The sequence below is a fragment of the Magnolia sinica genome, chromosome 4, assembly GCF_029962835.1.
Source record: "Magnolia sinica isolate HGM2019 chromosome 4, MsV1, whole genome shotgun sequence".
Taxonomy (NCBI): Eukaryota; Viridiplantae; Streptophyta; class Magnoliopsida; order Magnoliales; family Magnoliaceae; genus Magnolia; species Magnolia sinica.
The window spans coordinates 99,593,985-99,621,158 of record NC_080576.1 but is presented as its reverse complement, the minus strand read 5'-3'; the positions used below and the strand labels follow the sequence as shown (position 1 = coordinate 99,621,158).

The 27,174-nt window shown below is 41.8% G+C and overlaps 1 protein-coding gene across 1 annotated transcript in view; it reads left to right on the top strand.

Annotated features, from left to right (window-relative positions):
* The first annotated feature begins 651 nt into the window (after positions 1–651).
* The window catches only part of LOC131243492 (structural maintenance of chromosomes protein 3), a 61,014-nt gene continuing 34,491 nt past the window's right edge, over positions 652–27,174 (top strand). The window contains exons 1-15 of the mRNA XM_058242883.1: positions 652–913; positions 2,677–2,722; positions 2,826–2,901; positions 7,511–7,549; positions 7,724–7,791; positions 7,891–7,962; positions 10,897–10,976; positions 11,057–11,135; positions 11,249–11,366; positions 11,463–11,638; positions 24,608–24,853; positions 24,962–25,083; positions 25,213–25,357; positions 26,803–26,975; positions 27,066–27,165. Of these exons, the coding sequence (XP_058098866.1) occupies positions 2,708–2,722; positions 2,826–2,901; positions 7,511–7,549; positions 7,724–7,791; positions 7,891–7,962; positions 10,897–10,976; positions 11,057–11,135; positions 11,249–11,366; positions 11,463–11,638; positions 24,608–24,853; positions 24,962–25,083; positions 25,213–25,357; positions 26,803–26,975; positions 27,066–27,165 (1,509 nt within the window). The 5' untranslated portion in view covers positions 652–913; positions 2,677–2,707. The remainder of the gene's footprint in view (positions 914–2,676; positions 2,723–2,825; positions 2,902–7,510; positions 7,550–7,723; positions 7,792–7,890; positions 7,963–10,896; positions 10,977–11,056; positions 11,136–11,248; positions 11,367–11,462; positions 11,639–24,607; positions 24,854–24,961; positions 25,084–25,212; positions 25,358–26,802; positions 26,976–27,065; positions 27,166–27,174) is intronic.

The following is a 27,174-nucleotide window of genomic DNA, read 5'->3' as shown; positions in this document are numbered from 1 at the left end:
CCGTGCCCACCTGAGAAAGTGGGCTTCCTGGGCAAGCCAGGGTCGACCATTTTACTCGCAAGGGGCGCTTCAACCATCTGGATTTTAAAAGCGGGACGGTTTGAGAAACAGCTTAGTGGACGAGGCCCTGACCATGGGCCCACCTTGATGTACATGTTGTATATCCACGCCGTCCATCCGTTCTTCCTGATCATTTTAGTCGATAATTCCAGAAAATGAGGCAGATCCGAATCTCAGGTGGACAACACCCAGCATGGATTCAATCCCCACCATTAAAAACTTATCAGGGCCACAAAACTGTTGATAACTTTTGAATCAAGTTTCTATTTGTGTTTTCCCATTCATCCCCGTCCGTGTGACATTATCAGCAGGTTGGATGGGAAATAAACATTACAGCAGGCCTTAGGAAGATTTTAGTGATTGGGGTTCAATCTCCACCGTTTCCCTGTGGTGTGGTTCACCTGAAATCTGGATCTGCCACGGTTTTGGGACAACAGCATCAAATGAGCTGTAACAACGGATGGACGGCATGGATATACAATATATAGTCTATGTGGGCCCCATGGCTAGGTCCCTGCACATTAAGCCGTTACCCTTGCCTCTCACCTAATCCGCGCCCTGTAATAGCTGCCCCATTCCTCTCTCTCTCTCTCTCTCTCTCTCTCTGCGATGTTCTCTATCACCGTGGCGGAGACTCTACTCGCAAAAGACCATCGAGCTGCCTGATTGTACCCGCCAAAGGCTCTCCAGCAGTCTGGATTTTACCCGCTAAAACTCTAGTCTCCCTCCCTTCTCTCTCACTCAAAACTCTCTCTCTCTCAACTCCCCCTCTCTCTCTCCCTCTCCCTCTCCCTCTCGATCGAGCCCGCTTCGCGAGGCTTTAGAGAAGAAGAAGAAGAAGAAGAAGAGACAGGTAACTGAATCTAAAGTGGATTATTTTTTTTCAATATGTATTTTTCCCTTGCTTTCATTTTTAGGGTAGGGATTCTGGGCTGACTCTAAGTGGGATTTGGACGATTTCACGTTATTTGTTTTAGGGATGTTGATTTTTTCCCCTTAAAATTCTGTGTTTCCTTTGATTTTTTTTTTTTTTTTTAAATCTTAAAAATTTAAAATTCTGTAATTCCTTTTCCCGTATCGTAACTGTGGAATGTAGTTTTTAGGGCTGGATTCAAACATGTGTTTGCTGTAACTTACTAAACTGTGACAACTCATCCATGGTGCTGTTGGCGTTTGGGCGTGAAAATTCAGACAGATGGCTCCATTTTGGATGGTGCATAACCCGCAAATCACACTGATTGGGTGATATTGACCATCAAATTTCTACCATTCAATTTGTATGGTCATTTTCCTTTGGCGTGCACTCCAGTGGTACCGGGAAGATGTGGGCCCACTGGTGTATTCACACCATCCTATCCACAAGATCTGGTACCTCAGAAAACCTCAGGAGTTCAAGAATCAGCTTGATCCAAAACTCACACAGGCCACACTACAGGGAACATATCGAGTGGGAATGCCAACCGTTGATTTGCATAGTGGGCCCACTGTTGTTTATATAGAAGTCTGTTCATACCATTTATCCAGTCAAAATGAAAGGTCACGCCAAAACTCCAGCTGTTTTACTATTCATGTGGGGGCCTTGTGAAATTCAAGGGTGGGCATTTCCTCACAGCTTGCAACCTTTTCTGTGGCCCACGTTAGTTTTGGATTGGGCAGAGTTTTTCATAATAGGGGACTTCTGATGCTACACAGCTTATAGGCGGGTTGAATGGTGTGAATACAGCACGTGGGCCCCCCACATCTGCCCGGCACCACCTTAAGCTTATGCTGGCACCGATACCACTGGAGCACCCTACTTTTCTGTTTATCTGTACATTTGATGGTCATGAACTGGATGGTTAAGATCATCCCATGCAATGATCTACCTAAAATGGGGCCCATGATTTGGATGGTCTCGGTTTGTCCATCTTATCCGTCTACCTTGTGACCACCATTCAGGGCCATCCAAGGCAGCGCCCACAGTACAACTTTTTGGATTGATGATCAGAGGAGGCCAGGCCAAATGGCCCTTGCTCTCTCTCTCTCTCTCTCTCTCTCTTCAAGTGTGTTCTCTGTCTATCAGTGTTGTTGGCATTCGAACTGTGATCGGGAAATTGTTTTATTGGATTATTAGAAATACAGTGGAGATGCTTCTGGCCTAAGGTGTGCTTGTGCGTGTGAGTCTGTGTGGTTAAGAGTGCAGCAGTGGAGGAGTAGCTGGCAGGCATGTCTATTTCTTGGGCCCATCTTGAATTGGAAACTTCCAAAACTATCACTTGATCAGTGGCTGCAAAAAGATTACTGCATTTAGCTGACAGATAGGTCCGTTCATCGCATTTAGCATGCGTGGGGCATGATAGTCCACACTTTATTATCTGCCTATAAGATTTAATCAAACATCTAAATTGTAGGTCCCTTTCCAGTGCCTTTCCGCAAGTACCTATGGTTTGAGCTTCTCTCCTCTGTTTGAAAAGTATCCACAGTCCATACGCTAAATCTAATTCCATGATTAGGTTTCTTTTAATTGGAATTGGAATTCCAGCTTGCAAAACCCTAGCAATGGCTTTTATTTTCATGGGGTTCCTTCACATCCTCTCTTTCTGATCAAATTTTCTCTTGTTTTATGTTTCTTCTTAGGTTCGGATGACACAACGCCTTTGATTTCAGGATGTATATAAAGCAGGTAAATCAGATTTCATTTCTCTTAAAATTGTTTGGACTTTGCAGTGAATGTGAATTATCTCCTTTGCAGTGAATGTGAATTATCTCTTTGTTTTTGAAATTAGGTTATTATTGAAGGGTTTAAGAGCTACAAAGAACAAATCGCAACAGAACCGTTCAGTCCAAAAGTCAATTGTGTTGGTAATGATATTTTATTGTTTAGTTTCTGGACTACTATTACTTTCTTTTTCTTTTCTTGATTGAGAAGCTGTTTAGTAGTCTGTGGGCCCACGACCTTACATGGACCCATGTGATGAGAGGCGTTCATTTGCTGACCTGTTGTGGATTGCCAAGGTGGAAAAGTGCATCGATTGGATGATGCTTCCCACCAGTTAAGAGACCTTTGCATGAAGAGTGCGAGTGGACCGACCATATTATCCAATCAATGTGCATTTTTTTTCCCTGAAACATGGACCTTCAATGGCGGGTTTACAGCTTAAGAGTTCCAATCAAGGAGCATTATGAGGACTCATGGTCCAGAGAATATTGATCTTTTTTCCCTTCTTGATTGGGTTGTGGTCTGTATGCTAACAACTTCACTAAAATAGCCATCATTCTTCTTCTTCTTCTTCTTTTTTTGAAAGATAAAAATAGCCATCATTCAGATCCATGGTCTACAAAATTTGTGGTTTTGATCAAACGTAGTGGGTCCTACTTATGGTGAAGGACATGAGGATAGATGATCTTGGTGATACAAGGACATGTGATGGCCCAACTCTATATTCGTGTATAATCAGGTTGAAGAGATTCAAATAATAAAATTAATCAATTAACTGTTTTAAATTGAGGAGATTAAGTAAATCTTAACAAAAAAATGAAATCATTCCGTCAGGATCATGCCCCTTAGCATAAAATCACGTAAACAGTAAAAAAGGGAGGACCGAGGGATACAGGGATATCCCAGATTCAGCATAAGTCAGTCCACAGTTAAGTTTGAATCCGATTCTCTTGACTAGCCATCCCCCTTTTCTGTTCAAACCAAAATGGAATATTCAGAGAGGAATGAAAGAGATGAAGAAGAGATGGGTTCGAGATGAAAGAAAGTACGGATTCTAGGGCATCGAAGAAAAGAAGATGGCTGATTCTTACCTTTTCTTGCACCTCGAAGATCTAGAAAGAAGGAAAATCTAAAACTGGGGTGGAATCTTCAACACGCAAGGGCAAATCCTGAAACCGTTATATCTTTGGTAAAAGAGGAAGAAAACATACAAATTCTCATTCATTCAATAAATAAAATAGGATTTCTCACAGTGTATATATAAACCATGGGAAAAAAACAAAAAGTGCATTAAAGCGATGAGAAAAATAATAAAAAGTGCACTAAAGCCTCTGAAAACAAGGAAAAGAACAAAAAGACGGCTAAAACTAAAATACCCGCGCGACAGGGTGTGATATCCGCCTCATGAACATGCGGTTAGGGTGCGGTCATGCTGCTCTTGCACTCGTAGCACGTTAGAAAATGGGTCCGATGGACCCGGTGTCCATCCACAACAACTCCTCCGCTATGGTACTCTTGTCGGCGATACATCCTCCTCTAGTAAACTCTAAAGGGTGTACCACTGATGTCCGCATCACCTGGCTGAAGTATTCAAAATCGGTTACGTCACCGCCGTTACGTAACGGTAACAGTTATAACCATCACGCATTACAGGGTCTAAACAGCCATAACGACCGTTATAGAAAAACAGGTTGTAACGGACCCGTAATGGCCTTGTAATGGTCCTGTAACACTTTTTTCAAAAAAAAGGGTCGTAACAGCCGATACGGGGGTCGTAACGACCCGTATCATAATGGTAATGGTGGTGGCCGTTACGGCCACTGTTACCGTTTTGGAACACCTTGCCTGGCTTCTTCAATCCATCAATCTTTCTCCATGCAATTGGCAAGAACCTTATTCATATAAAAGCCGTTGCATATGGAACTGTGTTTTTAGATTTGAATTATTTTGAAGCAAAATGCCATGCGGTCGGAGATAAACATATAGAATCACTCTGGCAAGACCACAACACCAATGGTTCTCAAGGCATCACATCAAGAAGAAAACAATTTCAATTGCAAATTGAATTTTTTTTTTCAAATCTATAATTGAAAGAGCATGCCAGAACCTTTTTTCATACAAAAGCCGTTGCATGTGGAACTATGTTTTTAGATTTGAATTATTTTGAAACAAAACGCCATGCGGTCGGAGATAAACATATAGAATCACTCTTGTAAGACCACAATGGTTCTCAAGTCATCACATCTAGAGGAAAACAATTTCAATTGCCACTTGAAAAAAAAATCCCATTGCATAAATGAAGAAGAAACTTTTATTTGCTTTAATAATCATCACTATTCCATACTTACGACCTTCATGTTCCTTATATAGGTCTAAAATCGAAAGATAGGGGTCTAAGAAGACCTTAGTACTAATTTTAGACCTAAAAAATATCCTAGATCAATAGAGACTGAGACTTCAAATTTAAAAAGGGTAATAAAATAACTACTAGAGATTCTAAATCATGAAAGATCTTCCCTCAAATCAAGCTATGTTTGAGCTGTTTCACAGCTAGGACCTGTTTGGATTGGTGGTAAACTAGGGGAAGGCAAGGGAAAGCAAAATTGTGACGTAAGTGGATGGCAAGCTGACATTAGTGCTTAGGAAAGGAAATGAAATCCATTGCACTTGTTTGTTTTGCAAAAGAGAAGTCCTGAAAAATGCTTGTCCCTTGCATTTGAAGGTGTTTAGGTTGGGGGTAAACTAGGGGAAGGCAAGGGAAACTTCTTTTCTCTCCAATTTTGCCATTTAAAACGTCACATTAGAGGGAAACCTCTTTACTTCCTGTCAAACTGAAGGAAAATGATGGGTGCACTTCTTGAGAAGGTGAAAGGAAAGGGAAACCATTTTTACTTCCCTTTCGCCTCTTCCCAATCAGCGTAGAACATCTAATCAGGTACAACTCAGTGTTTTACTCCCTTCACCTTAGTTTCCCACCAATCTAAAGAGGCCCTTAATGCATGCTTAAGGGTATTCTGGTAATTTCTTTGATGTGTGACTCATTCCTTAGCATTCTTCAACAACTGTTTGACTTCCATTTGACTCCCATCATGCCTTTGATCAATCAGGGCCATCCAATTGGATTGGTAGACCCAAAAACAATCAGACAACTGAATTGGGTTCAAATATTTCATCCGATCATTCAGCTGGTGAATTGGTCCAAACTTTGTCAATCTGGAAGTTGAATGGTCCAGATCTTTAATCTGGGCTGTCGGATCTGTCTGATGTTCGATAATGACCTCTGGATGGGCCTGATTTGTTACTGGCATGTGTCCTATGGTAGGATGTATAATTGTGTCCAGCTTGAGTGGCCTGGATGCTTCTCGGGAACGGTTTGGGATGCATTAATTCTCCATGGGTTTGAGAAGAACTTGCCCTTGAGCAACTTTTGGTAGCAAGGGTATAAGGTTGCTTCTTTAAGGCTTTGGAGGGCTTTGAACTCTGGAAAAACAAGGGTAGAAGGGCTAGGGTTAGGGTTCGGATGGGTATTGCATGAATTTATGGTGCTGCGGCTTGGGTTTATATGGGTGCAAGGCTGTGGGTGCCTATTTGGGCTCATTAGCAAGCAAAAGAAAGGGAAGGAAAGAAGATAACTAGTTGGATACCAAGAGCAAAACTTGGTCTGATACCATACATGGTGTAGGCAGACTGCAAGAATCAGATCTGGATCCGATTCTGAATCCTATAAAGATCTTTGAGAGTTGCCACAAATCAGATCTGGATATGTTTTTGTTCGTTGCAGAAAATTGGGTCTGAATCTCTTCAAAATATAAAAAGAAAAGAATTCTCCACTTTGGATCTGTATTTGATTTTTAGTAAATCTTCTGTAAATTGCTTGGATATTCATAGTAACATGATAGGCACAGGATAGTAAACTTGAATCGCTCAAGTCCTACACCTGTGACTGGCATCACAACATCAATAGAGCTTCTCAAGACACTTTGAATAGAATAGTTGCTGGTTTCAAAACTCAGTGCTTTCTTTCTTTCTTTTTTCTCAATCATCGCAAAGCTGATTCACATGCATGGCTGTTATGGTCTTTTTATAGACCTCACATAGAAGAATCCACCAAGATCTGGCTGCTTATTTTTAACAGTTAGACATGTCACTATTTGACAACTAATCTTCCACTAATAAAAAAGGCTCTAAAACAATAGATCCCAAAATAGCCTTGTGTATGGGTTGTCTTACACGCAGCCCTATGTAGGGCTAGTTTGGTCATTCCCTTGTGACCTTTTTTTTTTTTTGAAAAGTAGTCATTCCCTAATGACAAAGGACATTTACAACACAGTTCAGCAATTTGTGGATGTTTTGCAGATTTCCTGCACATGCGGTCACGTGGTCCCCTTTAGATCTCCTTCTAACCAAACACGGAAACTAGCACCTAATTGCATCATCATGGAAAGTGCATTATGCACTGATCAGCTACTGCTTTTCTGTCAAACTGATACCAAGGCTTTATTCTGCTCATTTCAAGGACATGATCTGATTTCTGTGTTTATTATCGTTATTATCTTTCTTTTTTTTTGGTGTGTAGAAAAATCTTCTATCAACTGTAGTTTAAAAAAAAAAATCCCATCTTCTATCAACTGTGACTTCAAACCATCAAGCACATCTTAATTATTCTCTCTCTCTCTCTCTCTCTCTCTCTCTCTCTCTCTCTTTGTATTTTTGCTGCCTGTTATGACATTAAATATTTGAAATCTTTATCAGTTGGTGCAAATGGTTCTGGGAAGACAAACTTTTTCCATGGTATGTACTGTCACTGATTTATTGAGTTTTCCCTTGGTAATGATGGTTCATGTTCGTAGATAATGATTTGAGGGCTTATTTTACTACTGGGAGTTTTGGTTTCATAGAGATTGAATTTGCACATTCTTACTTTTGGTTGTGGGTTTGTTTGGAAACATGGAAATGCATTTATAGCAATACGTTTCGTCCTTAGTGACCTCTTCCAGAACCTGCGCAGTGAAGATAGGCATGCCCTTCTCCATGTATGTTCGTGTCTCTTGTTTCTCGAAGTTTTCACTATAATTTTTCGACGCTTCCATTGGAGGGTGACAATTGTCCTTACAAAACGGTGAATTGGACAGGAAGGAGCAGGCCACCAAGTGGTGTCAGCCTTTGTGGAGATAGTGTTTGATAATTCTGACAATCGCATCCCAGTAAGTATTCATATGATCATTGTTATTTTCTGTGTTTGCTTTGAGTTGCGGCCTCTGTGTATTTCTGCAATTATAAATGATAAGCTAATTTCACGGTTAAAATAGCCCTGATAAAATTAAATTGTTGGATCATTTGATCTGATCTGCCTAACCTTCACTCTAGAAAGATTTGAGGCTTGCATCTGTGCTAATTGTTGTTGGTCATCAGTTTAAGTTTGCTCGCCTATTTCTAGCTGTTGCATTGATGTATTGGGCTCCAAGATCCAATAAATGGATGAGTGATACAACTGCATTTTTTCAGTGTTCTGTTGTTACATGGAACAAGGATAACAATATTATATATTACAACCAATAACCATAAATTACCGATTCAACAGCTTAAAAATGAATGCAACAACATTTTATTGTACAGAGTTACTACGGGCCTATTTGGTAGATGCCCAAAAATGAGCTCTAGAAAAAAATGTTGCTCTCTCCAACATATTATTTGAACAGACCATGTTCAGTAGACACTTTTCATATTAAATGCATTTTCTAAAGCTTAAAAGTAGCCTCAAATTTATTTGAAACAAAGGCAAGAGGGCTATTAAAAAAAAAATAAAATTGAATGCCCCATGGACTGGGAACATGAAAAGTGGGCATCGCATGATGGACTGCTCCCATCGAAGGTGGACACTGTGTGATGGACGACACACATCAAAGGTAGCCCCACATTATGGATAACCCATGTTATAGGTGGGCATCGTGTGATGGATGGTCAACATTAGGGTGGGCCCCCATGATGACAATGGACATCAATGGTGGGCCTCACATGATGGACAACCACATCAAAGAGGTAGGCCGCATGATGGAGGGTTAACTACAAGGTGGTCCATGTGGGCCCTGCATGAAGGATAGTTCACATCCAAGGTAGGCCCCAATCCACATCCAAGGTGAGCCCAACATGACGGATGGCCCACATCGATGGTGGGCCCCACCGGATGGATGGCCATCATCAAAGGTGGGCCTCATAGGATGGACAATGGACATCTAAGGTAGGCCTCACGGGATAGACAGTCCACATCAAAGGTGGACCCCACATGATGGACAACTAAGGTGGGCCTCACATGATGGATGGACTCACATCAAAGCTGGGTGCCACATGATGGGTGACCAACATCAAGTTGGGCCCCACATGATGGATGGTTCATATCAAGGTGGGCTCCTCATGATTGACAACCCGCATCGAAGGTGGGCTCCACATGATGGACAAGCCACATCAAAGGTTGGCCCCGCATGATGGAGGACGCACCTCGATGGTGGGCTTACTTGATGGAAGGTGGATCTTAATGGTGGGCCCCACATGATGGACACCCACATCAAAGGTGCACTGCATGAAGTACAATCAACATCAAGGTGGGCCTCACATGGTGGAAGGTGGACATTATATTCGGGCCACGCATGATGGGTAATCCACATTAAAGCTGGGAACTACATGATGGGCAGCCTGCATCAAAGTCAGTCCCTAGGTGGGCCTTGCATGGTGGACTGTCCGCATCAAAGGTGGGCCCCACAGATGGATGGTCCACATCAAAGGTGGGCCCAACACGATGGATGGTCCACATCAAAGGTGGGCCCAACACGATGGATGGTCCACATCAGGGGTGGGCCTCACACAATGGACGGTCCATATCAAAGGTTGGCCGCACACAATAGATGGTCCACATTGACGGTGGGCCCACCATGTGGATGACCCACAATTGATAGTGGGCCCTATAGGGTGGATGGCCCATATTGAAGGTAGGGGCCCACATGACGGAGGTGGACATTGAAGGTGGGCCTCACATGATGGACAATTGACATCAAAGGTGGGCCCCACAGGATGGATTGCCTACATTAGGGTGGGTCTCACGTAATGTACAGTACACATCAAATGTGGCCCCTACATGATGGGCGACCTACATCCTTGGTGGGCCCCACTTGATGGACAGCCGACATCCAAGGTGGGCCCCACCTAATGGAAGATCCACATCTAAGTTCCCACATGTATGGCCCACATTTGAGGTGGGTCCCACATAATGGATGGTTAACATCAAATGTGGGCCCTGCATGGTGGACAGCCCACATTGAAGGTGAACCTCTCACATGAATGATGGTCCACATTGAAGGTGGGGCGAAGGTGGGCGCCCACATGATGGGCGGGCTACATCAAAGGTGGTCCGGTGGATAGTGGACATCAAGGATGGGCCCCACATGATGGATGGCCCACATCGAAGTTGGGCCCTATCCTTGGTTGCCCATCCCTCCTAATTGGATGACTTAACCATCCAATCAATAGCTAGAAAAATGAATGGTCTACATTGGTTATAATAGAGGTTTAGTCATAAATTTTAATTGTCCATGAAGTGGGATCCACCTTGGTTGTAATTTTTTTAGATGGAAGGGTCAACAGGAAAAGAGAGAAGATTTGATGTTGCAAGAGTAATTTAATGCATTAGGCTGCATTATCTCATAAAATCATTTTTATCAATTGTGACATCCAAACAACATTATAAGAAAAAATGGTAAAATAGATAGCGTCGTCCAAACATCATTTGCATATAAAATTAGATCTTTGGAGCTGAGTTTTCAAAATTTGCTTTGCATGGAACTTTGCTTCAATTTATTTTTATTCATTTATTTACTTTATTTTTTCAAGAGTGCCTTCCAGTTTCAGATGTGCCGTAATATGTTGCTGTAGCATGTCCGTTTTTAGTCTACCGAATAGTTTCCCCCTTTCCTTCTGTGTTTTGGGCAGTTTGTGCTCCGTACACGACTTCCCTTGCTTTTGGTTACTTTTCGTTATTTGTGAAAATGAAACAAAATCTTTGTATATTTAAACCCTTTTTCATGCACTTTTTAGGGACCATGAAAAAATTGTTTATTTTCTATAGTGCCTCTTAAATTATTTTCCAGGTTGACAAGGAAGAAGTGCGCTTGCGCAGGACAATTGGTCTGAAAAAAGATGAATATTTCCTGGATACAAAACACATCACGTTAGTTTCTCTTCAATACTGTATATGTTTTTATTTGGACTATATGTTTTCTTTACCAATAATGTGAATGTACTTTGCAGGAAAACAGAAGTTATGAATTTGCTAGAGAGTGCTGGTTTCTCTCGCTCCAATCCATATTATGTTGTTCAGCAAGGGAAGGTATGCAGTTTTATTTCCTCTGGATATTATATTATTCTTTAGCAAGGGAAGGTATGCAGTTGAATGCATTCTTATGTTTTTCGTTTCTTTTCTTTTCTTTTATGGGCCTATAGATAGCGTCGTTGACATTAATGAAAGACTCAGAACGGCTGGACCTGCTGAAGGAAATTGGTGGCACCCGAGTTTATGAGGAGAGACGTCGTGAGAGTTTGAAAATTATGCAAGAAACTGGCAAGTCCACAAATTTTGTTGAATTTGAACTCACCACTTCTTGTACGCACGTTTAGGATTTCAATCTTTGATTAATCTCTCCTTTTCAATGATTAGGTAACAAGAGGAAGCAGATAATTCAAGTTGTTCAGTATTTGGAGGAGAGGTTGAGAGAGCTGGATGAAGAGAAGGAAGAACTGAAAAAATATCAGCAGCTCGACAAGCAGCGACGGTCCCTAGAGTATACCATTTATGACAAGGAACTTCATGATGCTAGGCAGAAATTAGGGGAGGTCAGTCATGTTGTTTGCTTGTGATGGAATCATGACATTCATTTCACTTGTTTGAAGCTTCATGTTCTGCCTCTAAGTGTGTTGGATCAATGTTTGATGGTGTAAAACCAATCTTTTGAACTTTAATAGGCACAAATTTCAGAAGATTGAAATTTTATTAAAGGAAAGCCGAAGCAGCCCAAAAAAAAAAAAAACAAAACAGACACAAAAGAAAGGGAGCAGGCAACTTTACAGGGCCTATGAAAAGAGGAGAAAAAAGAAGCCTAGGAAGAAGCTATACTACTCGAGAAAAACCCCGGGAGAAGGGAAGAAGCAGAACCACACTGCTGAAAGGAGAAGGTGAGGGGCCTCAAAGCTGAAATCCCTGAATGAACTGACTGTCTGAATGCTTGACCAGAGCCGACCAGTCCTTCATGTCCCCAAGGATTTGAGCTGAAGTCCTTGAGGGGGGAAAGGAGATGCTTTGAAAGCAGTGTATGTTCCTCTCCATCCAAATTTCCCAAAGGGCAGCCATAATGTGAAGGCACCAGACAGCTCTCAGGTCTGAGAAGCTGGGGTCATGCCACACAAACATCAAATCAGGGACTTTTTGAGGCATCACCCAGGAGTGAAATCTTGCAAAAATGAGGGACCAAACTTCAGTTGCATATGGGCAATGCAGTAAGAGATGTGGGACAATTTATCTTATGACTAACCACCATACTTCGATGATAATGTGAAGATACTGTACTAAAGATACAGTAAGAACACAACTAAAGACAAGAAACTTGACAAGTGTGGGGTTCTGCTGCCGTTATAGAGGAGAAGGTAGAGCTTACCAACTTCCTACTCAGTGTCACAATTAGCTGGCAGGTGTGGCATTTTGTCATGTTTCTGAAAAATATGAAAAATCCTAATTAATTGAAACCTTTGGACCTAATCTACAATATCTGAAAATTCAAGCTATGATCTCCATCAGTTGCCGCCTCCCTCATCTTGCAAAAATGTGATATTTCAAACATCTCCATGTATACGCTAGTCGCAAGCTGTACTGGAAAGCAAAGGATTCAACTCAAGTGGAGTTGATTTGGTAGGTGGATAGGCATAGTTGGCAGATCTCACCATTTTAGCTTTTTATAGATTGTAAAAAGCTTTCTATACTTAACTCATTGTTTTGTGATTTCTCTTTGCATTTTATGCCCCCTTTCCAAACTAGTAGCTCTAAGAGAGTCTTCTTTCCAAGTTGTGTGTTAACCATTGCTTGTTTGTAAGTTATAAACCTTCTGTACTTGTCCTTTGTTTCTTTGAAATTTTCATGCTCCCTTTGCAACCAGTGGCTCTAAGATAGGTTTCTCTTGAAAATGCAGGTTAACATTGTTGTTTTTTTTTTTCCTCACCTTCACACGTGGCCATAACCTTATATAATAAAACTTGGAGATCTCTTATTCTCCTTGTGGATTCTTTGATCCTGTTTGCTGGTTTAGTAATGGCCTCCTTTTTACATGCAATGGAAGCTGTTCACTTGAAATCCTTTTGAAGAGTTATTGTCTTATTTCTTAAATCTAGTAGCATCTTTAACCTTCGTAAGCCAATACTTGATATTCTTGTTATGAAACAGACACACCTAATTTCCGAAACATATTTCTTGAATCATACCTTTTTTTTGTTCCCTGAGAGATAACAACACTTTATTAGAAGGCTCGCCAAAAGCGAGAAAAGAATACAAAGGAAAAAGGCTAAAAAAGAAGAAGATAAATTAGCAACCGAAGCCATGTTTACATCTGCCCATTCCAAAACAGGTGACTTTATCTTCCTAATAACATCCTCCACACTCTGGTTCTCATTGCGAAAGCCCTGCCCATTACGGGCTCCCCAGATAGACCAAAAGACCGCCATGATCATAAGCCTCCACTTAGCTTTCTCTGTTTTTCCTGTTCCGCCCTCATGCGATGCCTAAAGGAGAGTGTCTATAAAATTTGGGCATGACCCAGGCTGTTTTCAGCATTCCAGGACGAACACTCATACCTTATGAGCAAAGGAACAATGCACAACTAGGTGGTCAATCGATCCTGCATCCGCCATGCACATGAGCAAATATTAGCAAGAATTGAAGATCTTCTTTGTAAGTTGTCGATAGTGAGGATCCTCTTGCGGCCCAAAAGCCATGCTAGGACCGTTGAAACCGCTAGCATCTCAAATTTCGAAGCATTAATCTTCAACCCCGAAACCGCTTCAAAATAAACAATGATCTTTTGAAGATTATCAACTAATGTTGCATCCGCATCACAAAACAGTAATCTGTCGTCAGGATATTGGAGATGACTCATTTGGACCTTGCCTTCTGAAGGTTTAAACCCGCTAAACAAAGCTGTTTTCTGCTCCTCTCCGAAGCATCATGCTGAAAGCTTCCCCAATCACAACAAAGACATGGGGAGATAGTGGGTCGCCCTACCTAATACCCCTAGAGGCTTCGAAGAACCCTTTCGGCGATCCATTAACTAGGACTGAAAAGGAAGCGATTTGAATGCAAGCCCACATCCACTCCCTCCACTTATCTCTGCATCCCAAACGAAAGAGCATATAATCTAAGAATTCCTAGTCAATGTAATCATAAGCCTTTTCAATGTTCAATTTGCAAACCAGCTCACTTCTTCTCTCGCTATGTCGGAGTCTATACATTCATGAGCAATCCAAGTGCTGTCCAGGATGTCTCTCGATAACAGAAGCACCATGATTCTCATAAATTACCTTCGATAAAACCTTCCAAAATCTAAAAGCGAGAATTTTAGCCGATAATTTATAAGGACCTCTGATAAGACTTATCGGCTTAAAATCTTTAAGGTGTTCCGCACCCTCCACCTTCAGAATGAGGGCTATGAAACTGGCCCCCAACTCCTTAAAAATGCGCTTATTTTCCCAAAACTCCAAAATATAATCCATAACATCCGACTTAATCACGTTCCCAAATTTATGAAAAAATATCATAGGGAAACCATCTAGACCCGGGGCTTTCTCACCACACATGGAATTTAAGGCTTATACAACCTCCTCTAAAATGGGGGCTTCCAACGAACAGGCGTCTTCAGAAGATAATCTAGAGAATTGATGGTTCTCCAGTTTTGGTCTATTCCATTTGTTGGCTGATAGAAGATCTTCATAATGCCTTACTATTGCCTCACATATCTTGTTTTTATCCGATCATTGCGACACATCAACAATCAATGAAGATATCCTATTCCCGCGTGCCCTCGCATTGGCAATGCTATGAAAGAACTCCGTGTTTTTATCCCCTGCTTTCAACCAGACCTCTCTGGACCTTTGCCTCCATTTTATCTCTTCTTTTGCCCGGCTCGCCAAAGAAAGAGATAGGGCTGCCCCCTTGCCTCTATTCTCAGCAGATATCGCATCACTCAATCAAGTGAGTTAAGGTCATGGATCTCATCAGCCATCAAATCATACTATGCTTCCCTAACACTTCTTCCATATATTGATTTTATCATTTAACAGCTTGAGCTTTCTACTTAGCTTAAAACCAGCAATCCCTTCACTAATAAAGGCCCCCACTAGTCAACAACTAATTGCTCAAACCCATTTATCTCTATCCATGTAGACGTGAACCTGAACGGCTCGGGCCCCAATTTTCCTCGGTAAGAGTAATAAGACTATGGTCCCGCACTACTCGTGGCAACCATGGTGTGCCGTAAAGGCCATTACGTAAAGGTAACGGTGGCAACCGTTACATGTTACAGGGTCGTAATAGCCGTTATGGAAAAAATGACCCGTAATTGCCGTTAACGGCACATTGTCCCCTATAAAGGCCATAATAGCCCCATAATGGTCTATTATTGGACAAATACAAGTTTTTCATACTTTTTAATCAACATTACGAGCCAGATACATGTTTTTCGGGGATTTCAATTAAAAAAAAAAAAAAGAGAGACCGTAACGGCCGTTATGTGGCCGTAACAGCCGTTATGCCCTGTATCGTAAAGGTAATGGTGGTAGTCGTTACGACCACCGTTGCCGTTACGGAACACCTTGGTGGCAACCCCTGTTGACTTACTAGAGGATGCTTCTCCAACCATTCTGGTGAAACCAAAATCTGTCTAGTCGCGCTAAGCAGGCAATATCTTGACCGTTTGACCATGCATATTTGGCCCCTAGCCATCGGAAGGTCCATCAAATCGTGATGATGCACCCATTCAGCAAAGCTTCTCATACTTTCAATTACACGACCCCTTTCGATCTTTCATGATAAAATCTAACCACATTAAAGTTGCCTCCCACTCACCCCAGGCCATCCCATTTTTTCCTGTTACCATCTAGTTCCGCCCAAAACTGATCTTGAAGGCTGCGAACCACGGTCCATAAACAACTTAAAAAATCTATGTAAAACCAGAAGAAACCTCATGTAACAAAATTGAAAGAGAAAAACATCCAGAGAGAGAGTTGACCTTTTTCCAAGAGTTGGGTTTCCAAGAGCCCCCCGTAGTCCCATTTGCGTCGACCGAGATTCAATCCTTGTCTACTCCACGCCATATTGAATCAAGCATGGCTTTGTTTATCCATGGAGCTTAGTTTTGTGAAGAGAAATGGTGTCCACCTTCGACTGTTTGCAAATCTTTCTCACTTGAGCCTTTTTGACCTTGCACCCGAGCCCTTGAACGTTCTAGGATAGAATTATCATTGAGAAACAGTCTTCCTCGATCTCGTCCTTTTCCCCACATCTCTTTTGCTAGTTGAATCATAATTGATCGAACACTCAAGGCTAAGTAGTTTCCTCTATCCCCTAGGAAGCTTCTTAGATGTCGCCCCGTGCCTATCTTGCTGGTTCATCATAGGTCTGGTGTGCGCGAAAAGATTTTTTTTTTCAAAAATGTCCTCATCTCTGACTTTGAAGGATAGACCAACCTCTATGCCAACTCTTTGGAGAATGTCTTTTGCCTAGCGGAATTGCTCCTCTAATATATCTTCTTTATTAAAGAATGGAACAGAGGAACTTCCACCCATGCAAAGTGAGGTCCCAGGAGGTAAGTCAGGTCCAAGTTTCGAAACTTCTGTACATAGAGGGGTAATCAACATGGCTTCTTCAAGACTATCCCCCATTGTGTCCCCTTTGTCTATATGCATCATCCCCAGTAGAGGTTCCATAGCTAGCCTCGAATTGCCTGCACAATCCATCTTAGCTTCATCGTCAGCATCATGCTAGCTAGTGTCTTCACGTGGAGTTGGAAATACGTCCTCTCCAACCACGATCAACGATTTCCCAATCTCCACTTGAAGAGGCTGATCGAAACCCTCTTCTTCAGTGCTGGCTTCTGTGATCCGTTTAACGAACTCTGTTAAGGGCAGAATCCCTTTTGCAGAAAAGGTCTCAGCATCCCTCCTTCGAATAATATAAGGCACCTGATGTTCTCACGTGGATTCATAAAGTGAGCGTGCCGGAGAAAGGTGTATCCCCGCATGTGATGGCGAGACTAAGAAAACTGTGGATGTCCTCGAGCTTGAGTCTAATATTTCTTTGCCACGTGCGGATACATCCTCAACTTCACCACTTGGATTGTCTTTGTCAACCCTCTACGTGTCATCATCATTGCTGTCACAATCTCCACCGTTCAAATTGAAATGTTGCCTTTCGGGAGTCGTCCTTTCGATAGGACATGTGTCTCGCTTCGAAGCTCAAGTCTGATCCAAGCTATCGTTGTATCTTAAATGTGGTGCTATCCTATTGGTCGGGGACTCCGAACCAGAAATCGAAACCTGGCTCGGATGGGAGTAGTTTACCAACTTGATGGGGACATCATGCGCACGTGTGCACGCACACCCCTCCTACGCACGTACGTACGCAGGAGGGCCCCACCATCGATCTAGCTAGATGACGACGTCCAGGGAGGGCCTCGTAGCTAGAAGACGAAGTTTTGTTTTAAAAGGGTAGGCCCGATAGTCAAGAAAAGCCCATCATGGGATCTCATGATCGTGGCCCACTCGTCGGATTGATTTCATATTTTAGGTTTTGCTTATTGTTATTATTTAGAACATTGTGAATGCTTTAGATTTCTTAGTTTGGTTTTTATTTTAGTTTACTTCATCGCCAAGTAATAGGTTGCGCGCACATGGTGCGAGTTTTTGGGGGTGTAAGGTTTTCCCTATAAATAGGCACCCCTTGTAGTTCTTTTCATTCATCGAAGCTTAATAAAAATTCCTGTTTTATTTTTCTGCTCTCTTAGTGAGTTATGGAAGAATTCAAAAGTGTGTGCGAAGCTCTCCCTTTTTGAAGGGCTAACTATCGTGGTGCGAAGTCACATCTATCCCCATCCGCCCCTACCCTCTTCCATCCATATCTCTCATCTTCTATCATCATTATTGCTTTGAATTTCCTAGCTTTTGCAATTATTCATCCCCTACAACCAATTTCCAGAATCTGGACGTGTAGGAGGGTAGAAACTTCGGCGGAGCACTATGCGATGACTTTACATTGGATCGTCGTCAAACTTGGATTGGAGGTCTCCCTTGGCCGACCAAGGCCTATGTGTCACTTCGGGGAGGCGGGCTTCCATCACACGTGCGACCAGCCCACCCGCGCACGTGTGTCAGCCTCGGGCCACCATCTGTACGCAGGAGCTTTCTCTGGGTTAGGTTTTCCTCTGGTTTTCCTTTTTTCATTCCTATTTCCTAAACCCTAGCCTTAGTTTGCATTAGCTCTAATTTATTTGCCCATTTTTTCACCTTAGGGTTCCTTGAATTGAGATTGGGGGATCCCTTGGATTAGGGACTGTTTGATATGCATGTGTGGTTGATTTCTATTTCCCTTTGAGCATCGTTTGGTTTATAATTTTTATTGGTTCAGTCTTAGCCTGTGTAGGCCTGGACCGGCATAGATTCCCCTTTACTTGAATGTTTGGACTTTTTATGTGGGATATGGAATTTGTGTAATTGTTTCTGAACTAAGGTGATTTTAAGCCTAAAATCTCACATATCATGTTTAATTTCATGTCCTGCATCAAATTTGGTATCAGAGCTTAGGGTTCTTATAGGGGAATACATTACATGTTTAGGGTTAGTTTGTTTGAGTCCATCATGCATTCAATTCATCATATGTAGCTTTTAAGAGTCCATAGTCCCTGATATTAGTTGCTGAAATTTCTGTTAGCAAGAAGTTAGTAATTTACATTGATGTAACTTTCCCTTTATTTTGACAACTATATTGTTGGATTTTAGTAGCACTGCGTAGTTTCCGTCATATCGAGTCTCATAGGATCATTTAGTTCTATATAGTCGTCATAGAAAGTCCTTAGGTGGAGTTACATGTTGTATGCCCACACGTACGGGTCATGGTTTTGGCTAGCACCCTACACTAAACATGGAAAAACTGCCAGGTTCATTAAACAAGCTGTCCCAACAGATCGAGTCTTGGGGTAAGCGCTTGAAACAAGATAGATCAACGCCTTGACCAAATAGGGGCCTCCCTCAGGACAAACCCCACCATTAGGGAAGATGGCCAATTTAGGCAGGTGGCCAAGAGGATAGACCAATGAATGGAGGTGGCCAAGGAATCAATCATGGGCGTGCACCCCTACCCCCACCCCATGAGGGACATCAAGACCATTATTTTGAGGGGTACAACATGTGCGGCCTCGTGGCTAAATAGAGTGCACCAGTGGCTAGTGTAGAGTTACCTACTGAGGCCATTCCGGTAGTGGATGAGTTTCATGATGTCTTTGATGATCTATCGGACGAGTCTCCCCCTAGGAGGGATATAGAGCACACCAGAATATGGGACACCCTAATACCTACAACCGAGTTTGCGTTTAATAGTTCTGTCGATAGGTCCACAGGTCTCAGTCCTTATGAAGTCATTACTAGTTATAAACCTGAGAAACCTGTTGATCTTGTTCCTATGTCACTGTCCCATAGGCTGTCAGAGCCTGCAAAGTCTTTTGTGCATCACATTCATTCATGGCATCAAGAAATCAGGCAGAAGATCACTACTAGTAATGAACATTACAAATTTTCTGCAGACCAACATAAATTTTTCAAAGAATTCAATGTAAGGGACTATGATGGTCCGCATCAGGCCCGAGCGGTATCGTCTCGGGGCCGTTCGTAAGTTACACGCGCATAGCGCTGGACCCGTCAAAATTATAAAATGAAACGGTCTCAATGCGTATGTGGCAAATCTTCCACCCTCCATGAGAATTAGTTCCACATTCAATGTGGAGGATCTAGTTGCATTTCAGGGAGCTGTTGATGCATTGTCCAGCCTTTTGCCTAACTATCCTGATTCATCAGACCTTTCCATTGATCCATGGCCCCCTCCCTACCCATTTTTCCAACCTCTACCTCCCATACCTACTCGTCCCGACCCATTTTCCTAGCCTCTACCTCCCATAGCTACCCGTCTTGACCCATCTTCCCAGCTATTACGTCCCATACCTACCCTTCTCGACTCATTTTCTCAGCCTCTACCTCACATACCTACCCTTTCCACACCTAGAGAGGAAATAGAGAATATTCTGGACAATCAGATAATATCCATGTCGGACGGCGGGTTTCAGAAGTATCTGGTTAAATGGAAGTCATGCCCAGCTTCAGATAGCACGTGGCTCACTGAGGAGGAGCTTCAGAGACTTGATCCTGACATCTTGGATCGGTTTAGGAGTTTTATTTCGCCAGTGGCGAAATCTTCGCAGCCGTGGAGAATTGATGGGGACATCATGCGCATGCGCGCATGCACACCCTCCTACGCATGTACGTACGCAGGAGGGCCCTACCATCGATTTGGCTCGATGACGATGTCCAGGGAGGGCCTCCTAGTTAGAAGATGAAGTTTTGTTTCAAAAGGGTGGGCCCAATAGTCAAGAAAAGTCCTTCATGGAATCTCATGATCGTGGGCCACTCGTCAGATTGATTTCATATTTTAGGTTTTGCCTATTGTTATTATTTAGAACATCGTGAATGCTTTAGATTTCTTTGTTTGGTTTTTATTTTAGTTTACTTCATCGCCAAGTAATAGGTTGCGCACATATGGTGCGAGTTTTTGGGGTGTAGGGTTTTCTCTTATAAATAGGCATCCCTTGTAGTTCTTTTCATTCATTAAAGCTTAATAAAAATTCCTGCTTTATTTTTCTACTCTCTTAGTGAGTTGTGGAAGAATTCAAAAGTGGGTGCGAAGCCATTCCTTTTCAAAGGGCTAACTACCATGGTGCAAAGCCATATCTATCCCCATCCGCCCCTACCCTATTTCATCCGTATCTCTCATCTTCTATCATCATTATTGCTTTGAATTTTTCAGCTTTTGCAACTATTTATCCCCCTACAGCTAGTTTCCACAATCTGGACCTGTAGGAGGTCTGAAACTTTGGCGGAGCACTACGTCTCGACCTTACATCAGATCATTGTCAAACTTGGAGGGATTGGAGGTCTCCCCTGGCCGACCAAGGCCTAGTTGTAAATTTGGGGAGGCGGGCTTCCATCACACATGCGGCTAGCCCACCTGCGCACGTGCATCAGCCCCGGGCCATTATCTGCACGCAGGAGCTTTCTCTAGGTCAGGTTTTCATTTTTTCATTCTTATTTTTTAAACCTTAGCCTTAGTTTGCATTAACCCTAATTTATTTGCCCCTTTTTTCACCTTAGGGTTCCTTGAATTGAGATTGAGGAATCCCTTGGATTAGGGACTGTTTGCTATGCATGTGTGGTTGATTTCTATTTCCCTTTGAGCATCGTTTGGTTTATAATTTTTATTGGTTCAGTCTTAGCTTGTGTAGGCCTGGACCCGCATAGATTCCCCTTTACTTGAATGTTTGGACTTTTTATGTGGGATATGAAATTTGTGTAATTGTTTCTGAACTAAGGTGATTTTAAGCCTGAAATCTCACACATCATGTTTAATTTCATGTCCTGTATCACAACTGCACTCTCTCATAGCCCCGTGAGACAACTGTCTCCTAACTGCATCCTTGATCCTACCTAACCCATGTCTTCCACTCCCGTTATCACATGTGGCCTCGTCCGCATCTGAAGCACCATAGGAGCATGGAGAGCATGCTCCTTCACAATCATCCCTTCCCACATCTGCCACACCTCTCCCCACCTAAGGTTTGACTTCTCATACTCCTCCCTCTGGACCGGCAACTCAAATTGAGTGTTCCCCAACACCACAAATATTTATTTCGGAATCGGGACACCTTTCTTTGTTCTCATTTGACTTGCCACCCCTAGCTCCTCCCTAGATTCTGTAGTTGGATCAATCTCAGCCACCTCTCCCAGAGAAGCTCCGATTGCAGTAAAAAAAAAAATTATGTAACCAAAACTTGAGAGGACTTCCCCAGAAAAGAAACCACCTAACTTTTGTACCAAAATGAGAGAAATCATCCCGCCTTCAAATACCGAGGATGGAATTGGACAGGTTGGAACTTCCTGCAAGCAACCACTCCTCCAAATCTTCCTTTAGTCGAAGACATTTCCAGACCTTTGAGTTTCCAAAAAGCTTAATCAAATATTCTTCCAGAGCCAACCCACAACATTCTGCCATCCATTGCTTGATTTGAGGAAGGTAAGTACCTTTGCCAGTTTCCACCATGAAGGAGTACTTGAGGCTCCTCCACGACTTTTGAATAACAATCGGGTTTACCCTAACTATTTGTGTTTCTTTCTTCCTTCAACATAACCCATTTTCAAATCAAGGCTTCTCGACGGCCGGGCCCCTTTCTTTCAAAAAAGCCGACTCCTCATTGGGTTCCAACAAACCAGCCTTGGATCCTTGCAAATGTTTTCCTCCAACTACTATATCTCGGAAAGAGGTGCCCCCATTCGCTATGATCGGCACAAACTATCTATCTTCCCTTTTACTCTCCTTTGAGGTCTTTCTAGGAGCCGCCTCCGAGATATCTGTTTGAACTTTCCCACCCATGGACCAAGCTTCCTTGTATTTTTATCTCCGGCCCAAAACAGGCCCTCTGAACCAGCAACTTTCTCCCTTTGAAACTCTCGCTGTGTAGGAGCTTCACCACTTGGGCCAGCTCTTCATTGGATCCCATGTGAACGAAAGCCAAGCCTCAGGGAGCAGCTGTGGAGTGTTCACGCAGCAAAACCACATCCATTACAACTCCCTCTCTCCTGAAAGCCCTTGAAAAATTTATGGGAAGCCATCCCTTTGGGAAACCGGCCACATATAGGGTTGGGAACTCATCCGGCTTCATCTTCCTCCCTTTCTTTGAAGACTACATTCCCTTCCGCCTGGCAGCCGTTGTCCGTTCATCCCCTTTGAGCACTTCGTCTTCATCTATTTCAGGTTCGATACCACCCTTTCCCTTTGATATTCCACACAAATCTTTATCCGGACCGCATCTTTGCGCGTTTCTTGGCTCCAATGAACTTCCCGATCCTCTATCCCCTTCCTTTTTACGGCATCATTCTTTTCCACGATCATTCTTTCCCACACCATACTTCAGTGTTTCGACTTCTACTGATTGAGCTCCGGATGGTTCATTAATACTCCTCTTGTAATTTATTTTGCGCTATTAGCAAGTGAATGAATGGAAATTGATGGATATAAACTACGGATACAATGAAACGGATTCAAGTTAACATAGCTTGTGGACAGGAGACTAGGTGGAAAGGGGCAGAAACTAGAGAAGTTAATGGATATAAACTTTGGTATATAGGAGAAGTCACCAGTAGAAATGGGGTAGGGATAGTATTAGATAAAAAATTGAAGGATATAGCTGTAGATGTAAAGAGAGTAGGTGTTGGGCTTTTATTAGTACAGCTTGTGTTGTGAGAGGAGATAACATTAGTGCATATGTGCCACAAGTACGGCTGGAGGATAGAATCAACAGACGATTTTGGGAGGACGTCGATGGACTAATGCAAGGAACTCCGAATGGGAGAGATTTGTAGGAGGGACTTAAATGGTCATATAGGAAAGAGAGTAGAGGCTATGAAACGGTACATGGAGGATATGGTTTTGGGAGAACAAAGGAGATGGGGATGCTATCTTTGATTTTGCTATGGCATAAGATCTAGCTCTAGAAAGCACAGACTTTAAAAAGAGAGATGAACATTTAATTACTTTTGAATATGGTGCATATACAACCCATATAGGCATCTCTCTACTTAAGAAGAAAGAAGGATCAATATGTTATGACTCCAATGGTTATGGATGTTTACATTAAAGATGGAAGAGAGGGAGTAAAATTAATGGGTGCCCAAAAACAAGGTGGTGGAATGTCATTTAAATATCATCCATTTTAAAAGCTTTTTGCTAAAACATAGCCAACCTCAATTAGTTGGGATAAGGCAGTGAATGAGCAGAAGTCAAGGGCTGAAGTGATTATGGAAATTTATGCCATACCAGGGCTGTTGTTGTCATCATCATCATCATCATTATATCCTTGTCCAGGTTGGCTCTGCAGCAGTGTCATCTACAATTAAGAAAGAGCCTTGTAGCATTGGAATTATTTTACCTTTTGAATGAACACAAAGGTATAGTATGTATAGGCTTTTCAAGTCTATCTAGGAGAAGACTATCCAGAAAGATTGTAGAGATCTTCTCAAGCTTATCAAAGTGATTATCTTTTTGCATACAAGAATGCCTGCATAGAAACTAACCCTCCACAAACGCGCACACACAAAAAAAGAAACTATGAGCATTCTTATTGATCTCTGTTCTGTGTTCACTTCAGTGCAAATGCTTTAGCATGTGTTACAGATATACATATTTTATTGGCAAATGAATACACCTAGAAATCAGTTGCCCTTCAATGCTAATCAGTCTGCCACTAAACAAAGAAAGCCTTCGTATTTTTTGTTTTGTTTGTCTTCATCTTAAACATCCATTAAATTTTTTTATGAAAGACATTTTAATATTAGTTTGTGGGATTCCCAATTTCCCAGAAATAATCCATTGTTACCAATTTCTTGATCATTGACTCTTTACCTTTTGTCCTGAATCAGTTCAATACCTTAAATTGTAACATGTTTTTGTAGGTTGAAGAGGCTCGGACCAAGGTTTCTGAGAAGTCAAAGAATATGTATGATAGTGTGCTGGATGCCCATGACAAGTTCAAGCAATTGGAGAAGGAGTTTAAATCTTTGACCAAAGATATTCAAGGTTTGAACAAAGAGAAAGAGGCGATGGAGAAGCGGCGAACTGAAAGGATAAAAACGCATGCACAGATTGAATTTGATGTCAAAGATTTGGGAGAGAAAATTTCTGGGGATATCCGAGCAAAGGTATGACTAGGGTTGCCTCCCCACTTCTCAGTAAATGAAAATCCATGTTTTCATGCAATTGCAGCAGTTGACTATGTTGATTACCAAATATATTGTTCATACTTGTAGGAGGAGGCTGTGAAGCAGCTTGAGAGCCTGAAGAGAGAAATTGAGGAATCCAGATGTGAACTTGATGAAATCAGACCTGCACATGAGGCTCAAGTGATTAAGGAGGAGGAAATTACAAAAGAGTAAGTCTGCCAGAAATCTTTGTTCTGATAGCAATCCCTGAAATATTACATTGGGTCCTTAAAGCTACAACTAGTGGTGAGTTTTCATTAGGAATTGACTGTATCTGTTTGCTCATGGGGGAAACCTAGAATAATGGATCGTGAAAAGCAGCTTAGTATCTTATACCAAAAACAAGGGCGTGCGACCCAGTTTTCCAGCAAAGGTGCTCGAGACAAGTGGCTTCAAAAGGAAATTGATGACCTTCAACGTGTTCTTTCATCAAATTTGGTGCAGGTAATTGTTTTAAATTGTCCAAGTTACTCTGAATTTTGGCATATGCACTTAATTATTCAAGGGGAAGCTTTTCCAATATCCCAATAGTCAATGTTTTCTTGGCAAGCGTAGGAAAGATCACCAACAGATGCAGTACCCTGATGTTTTTGTTCAATAATTTATTTGCAGGCTCATGTACTGGACGAATGAGTCATAACTTACCTCATATTCCATAGTGACACAGAACATTGATAATCCTGATGTGTTCATTGAAGTTATATCCTGATGAAACTGTGCAAGTTCACTAATTTGCCTCATATAACAGCTTGTAGCCCTTTTTTTAACCAAGTCAGATGAAGATATGTGAAAACTAATCCCAAAAGAAATCAAGTGGGAAAATGGATTTGTCCTAAACAGATTAAATTACCATGAAATCTGGAACCAGTCGGAAGGATGGTTTAATGGTGGGGAATGCAGTCACAACATACATGCCATATTCAGTTCCATGCAGTTCGCTTAAATCTAGCTCATTTACTCTACATCTGGGTCTAGCTGTGAACACTCTTGAACAACTTATACATGGTCAGGAACATAAAGCAATTGAAGGAACAAGTTATCGACCCTTCTTTGACTTTTCCCAAGAGGTGAAATCACTCCATGTAGATGGCTTTTCATGGAAGAGAAATATTGAAGGTCTTGTAGAACTGTATAAAATTATATAGATCCAAGCAAAGTGAAGCAATCTGCAATTCTATTCTGATTCACTTATTGCAGCAGTTACATCCATGTATATACAAAGTAATACACAATAATCTTTCTAAGCAATCTGCAATTCTAATCTGATTCACTTATTTCAGCGGTTACATGTATATACAAAGTAATATACAATAATCTTTCTAAGCAGTTACATGTATACTTGGGCCGCAGGGCAGTACTAGATGGGACCATGCTGGCATGTGAGTGGCATGGGGGTCATTACTATGACCTTCTCTTCCATGGTCAGTTCTAAGATGATGATGATGATATATTTCTCAATAATGATGATTTTATTGGAAAAAGAACTAGAATTTACTATGCCTATATAATATCTTCATTTTTCTTAGAAGCATCCACCCCCCTACATAAGGAATAAGATATAAGATATGGATTCATGACAAGAAACATTCATCTCAAGCACTTTATAAATGTAATGCAGGAGCATGGGCATGTACTGGTAGCTAACCATCTATCATATGATATTGAAATCATTTGCATAGTTCTATTGTTTGGTGTCATGATTCACTTGGCTTGTTTTGCTCTTAGCAACCAATAATGACTCTCAGATACTGGACTTTGTTGTAGATAAATATCTTTCTTTCACTACTGCATTTTTTCTTACTTGTACATAGGTTGAAGTAATCATCTTTATGTACTTCCTTTCTCAATTATTTTGGACGGAAAGTGACTCTTTACCTTGTACTTTTCAGGAGAAGAAACTTCAGGATGAAATTCAACAGCTTGATGACGAATTGAAAGAGCGAGACATATACATTGAAGGACGCAAGGCTGACTTGCAGAAGCAAGAGTCTCTCATCTCCAAGTGTCTTGAAGATTTTAGTAGTTTGAAGATACAGAGGGATGAACTACAAGATACTCGGAAGTATGATATTTTATTATTATACTGATTGCTAGGTTTTGAACTGGGAGTTTAAGGTATTCACTTATAATTAAGAGCATAAATTCATTTCAGGTCTTTATGGAAGAAAGAGAGTGACCTCTCTGCTGACATTGATAGGCTGAAAGCAGATGTTGTGAAGGCAGAGAAGAGCCTGGACCATGCTACTCCTGGTGTGAGTAAT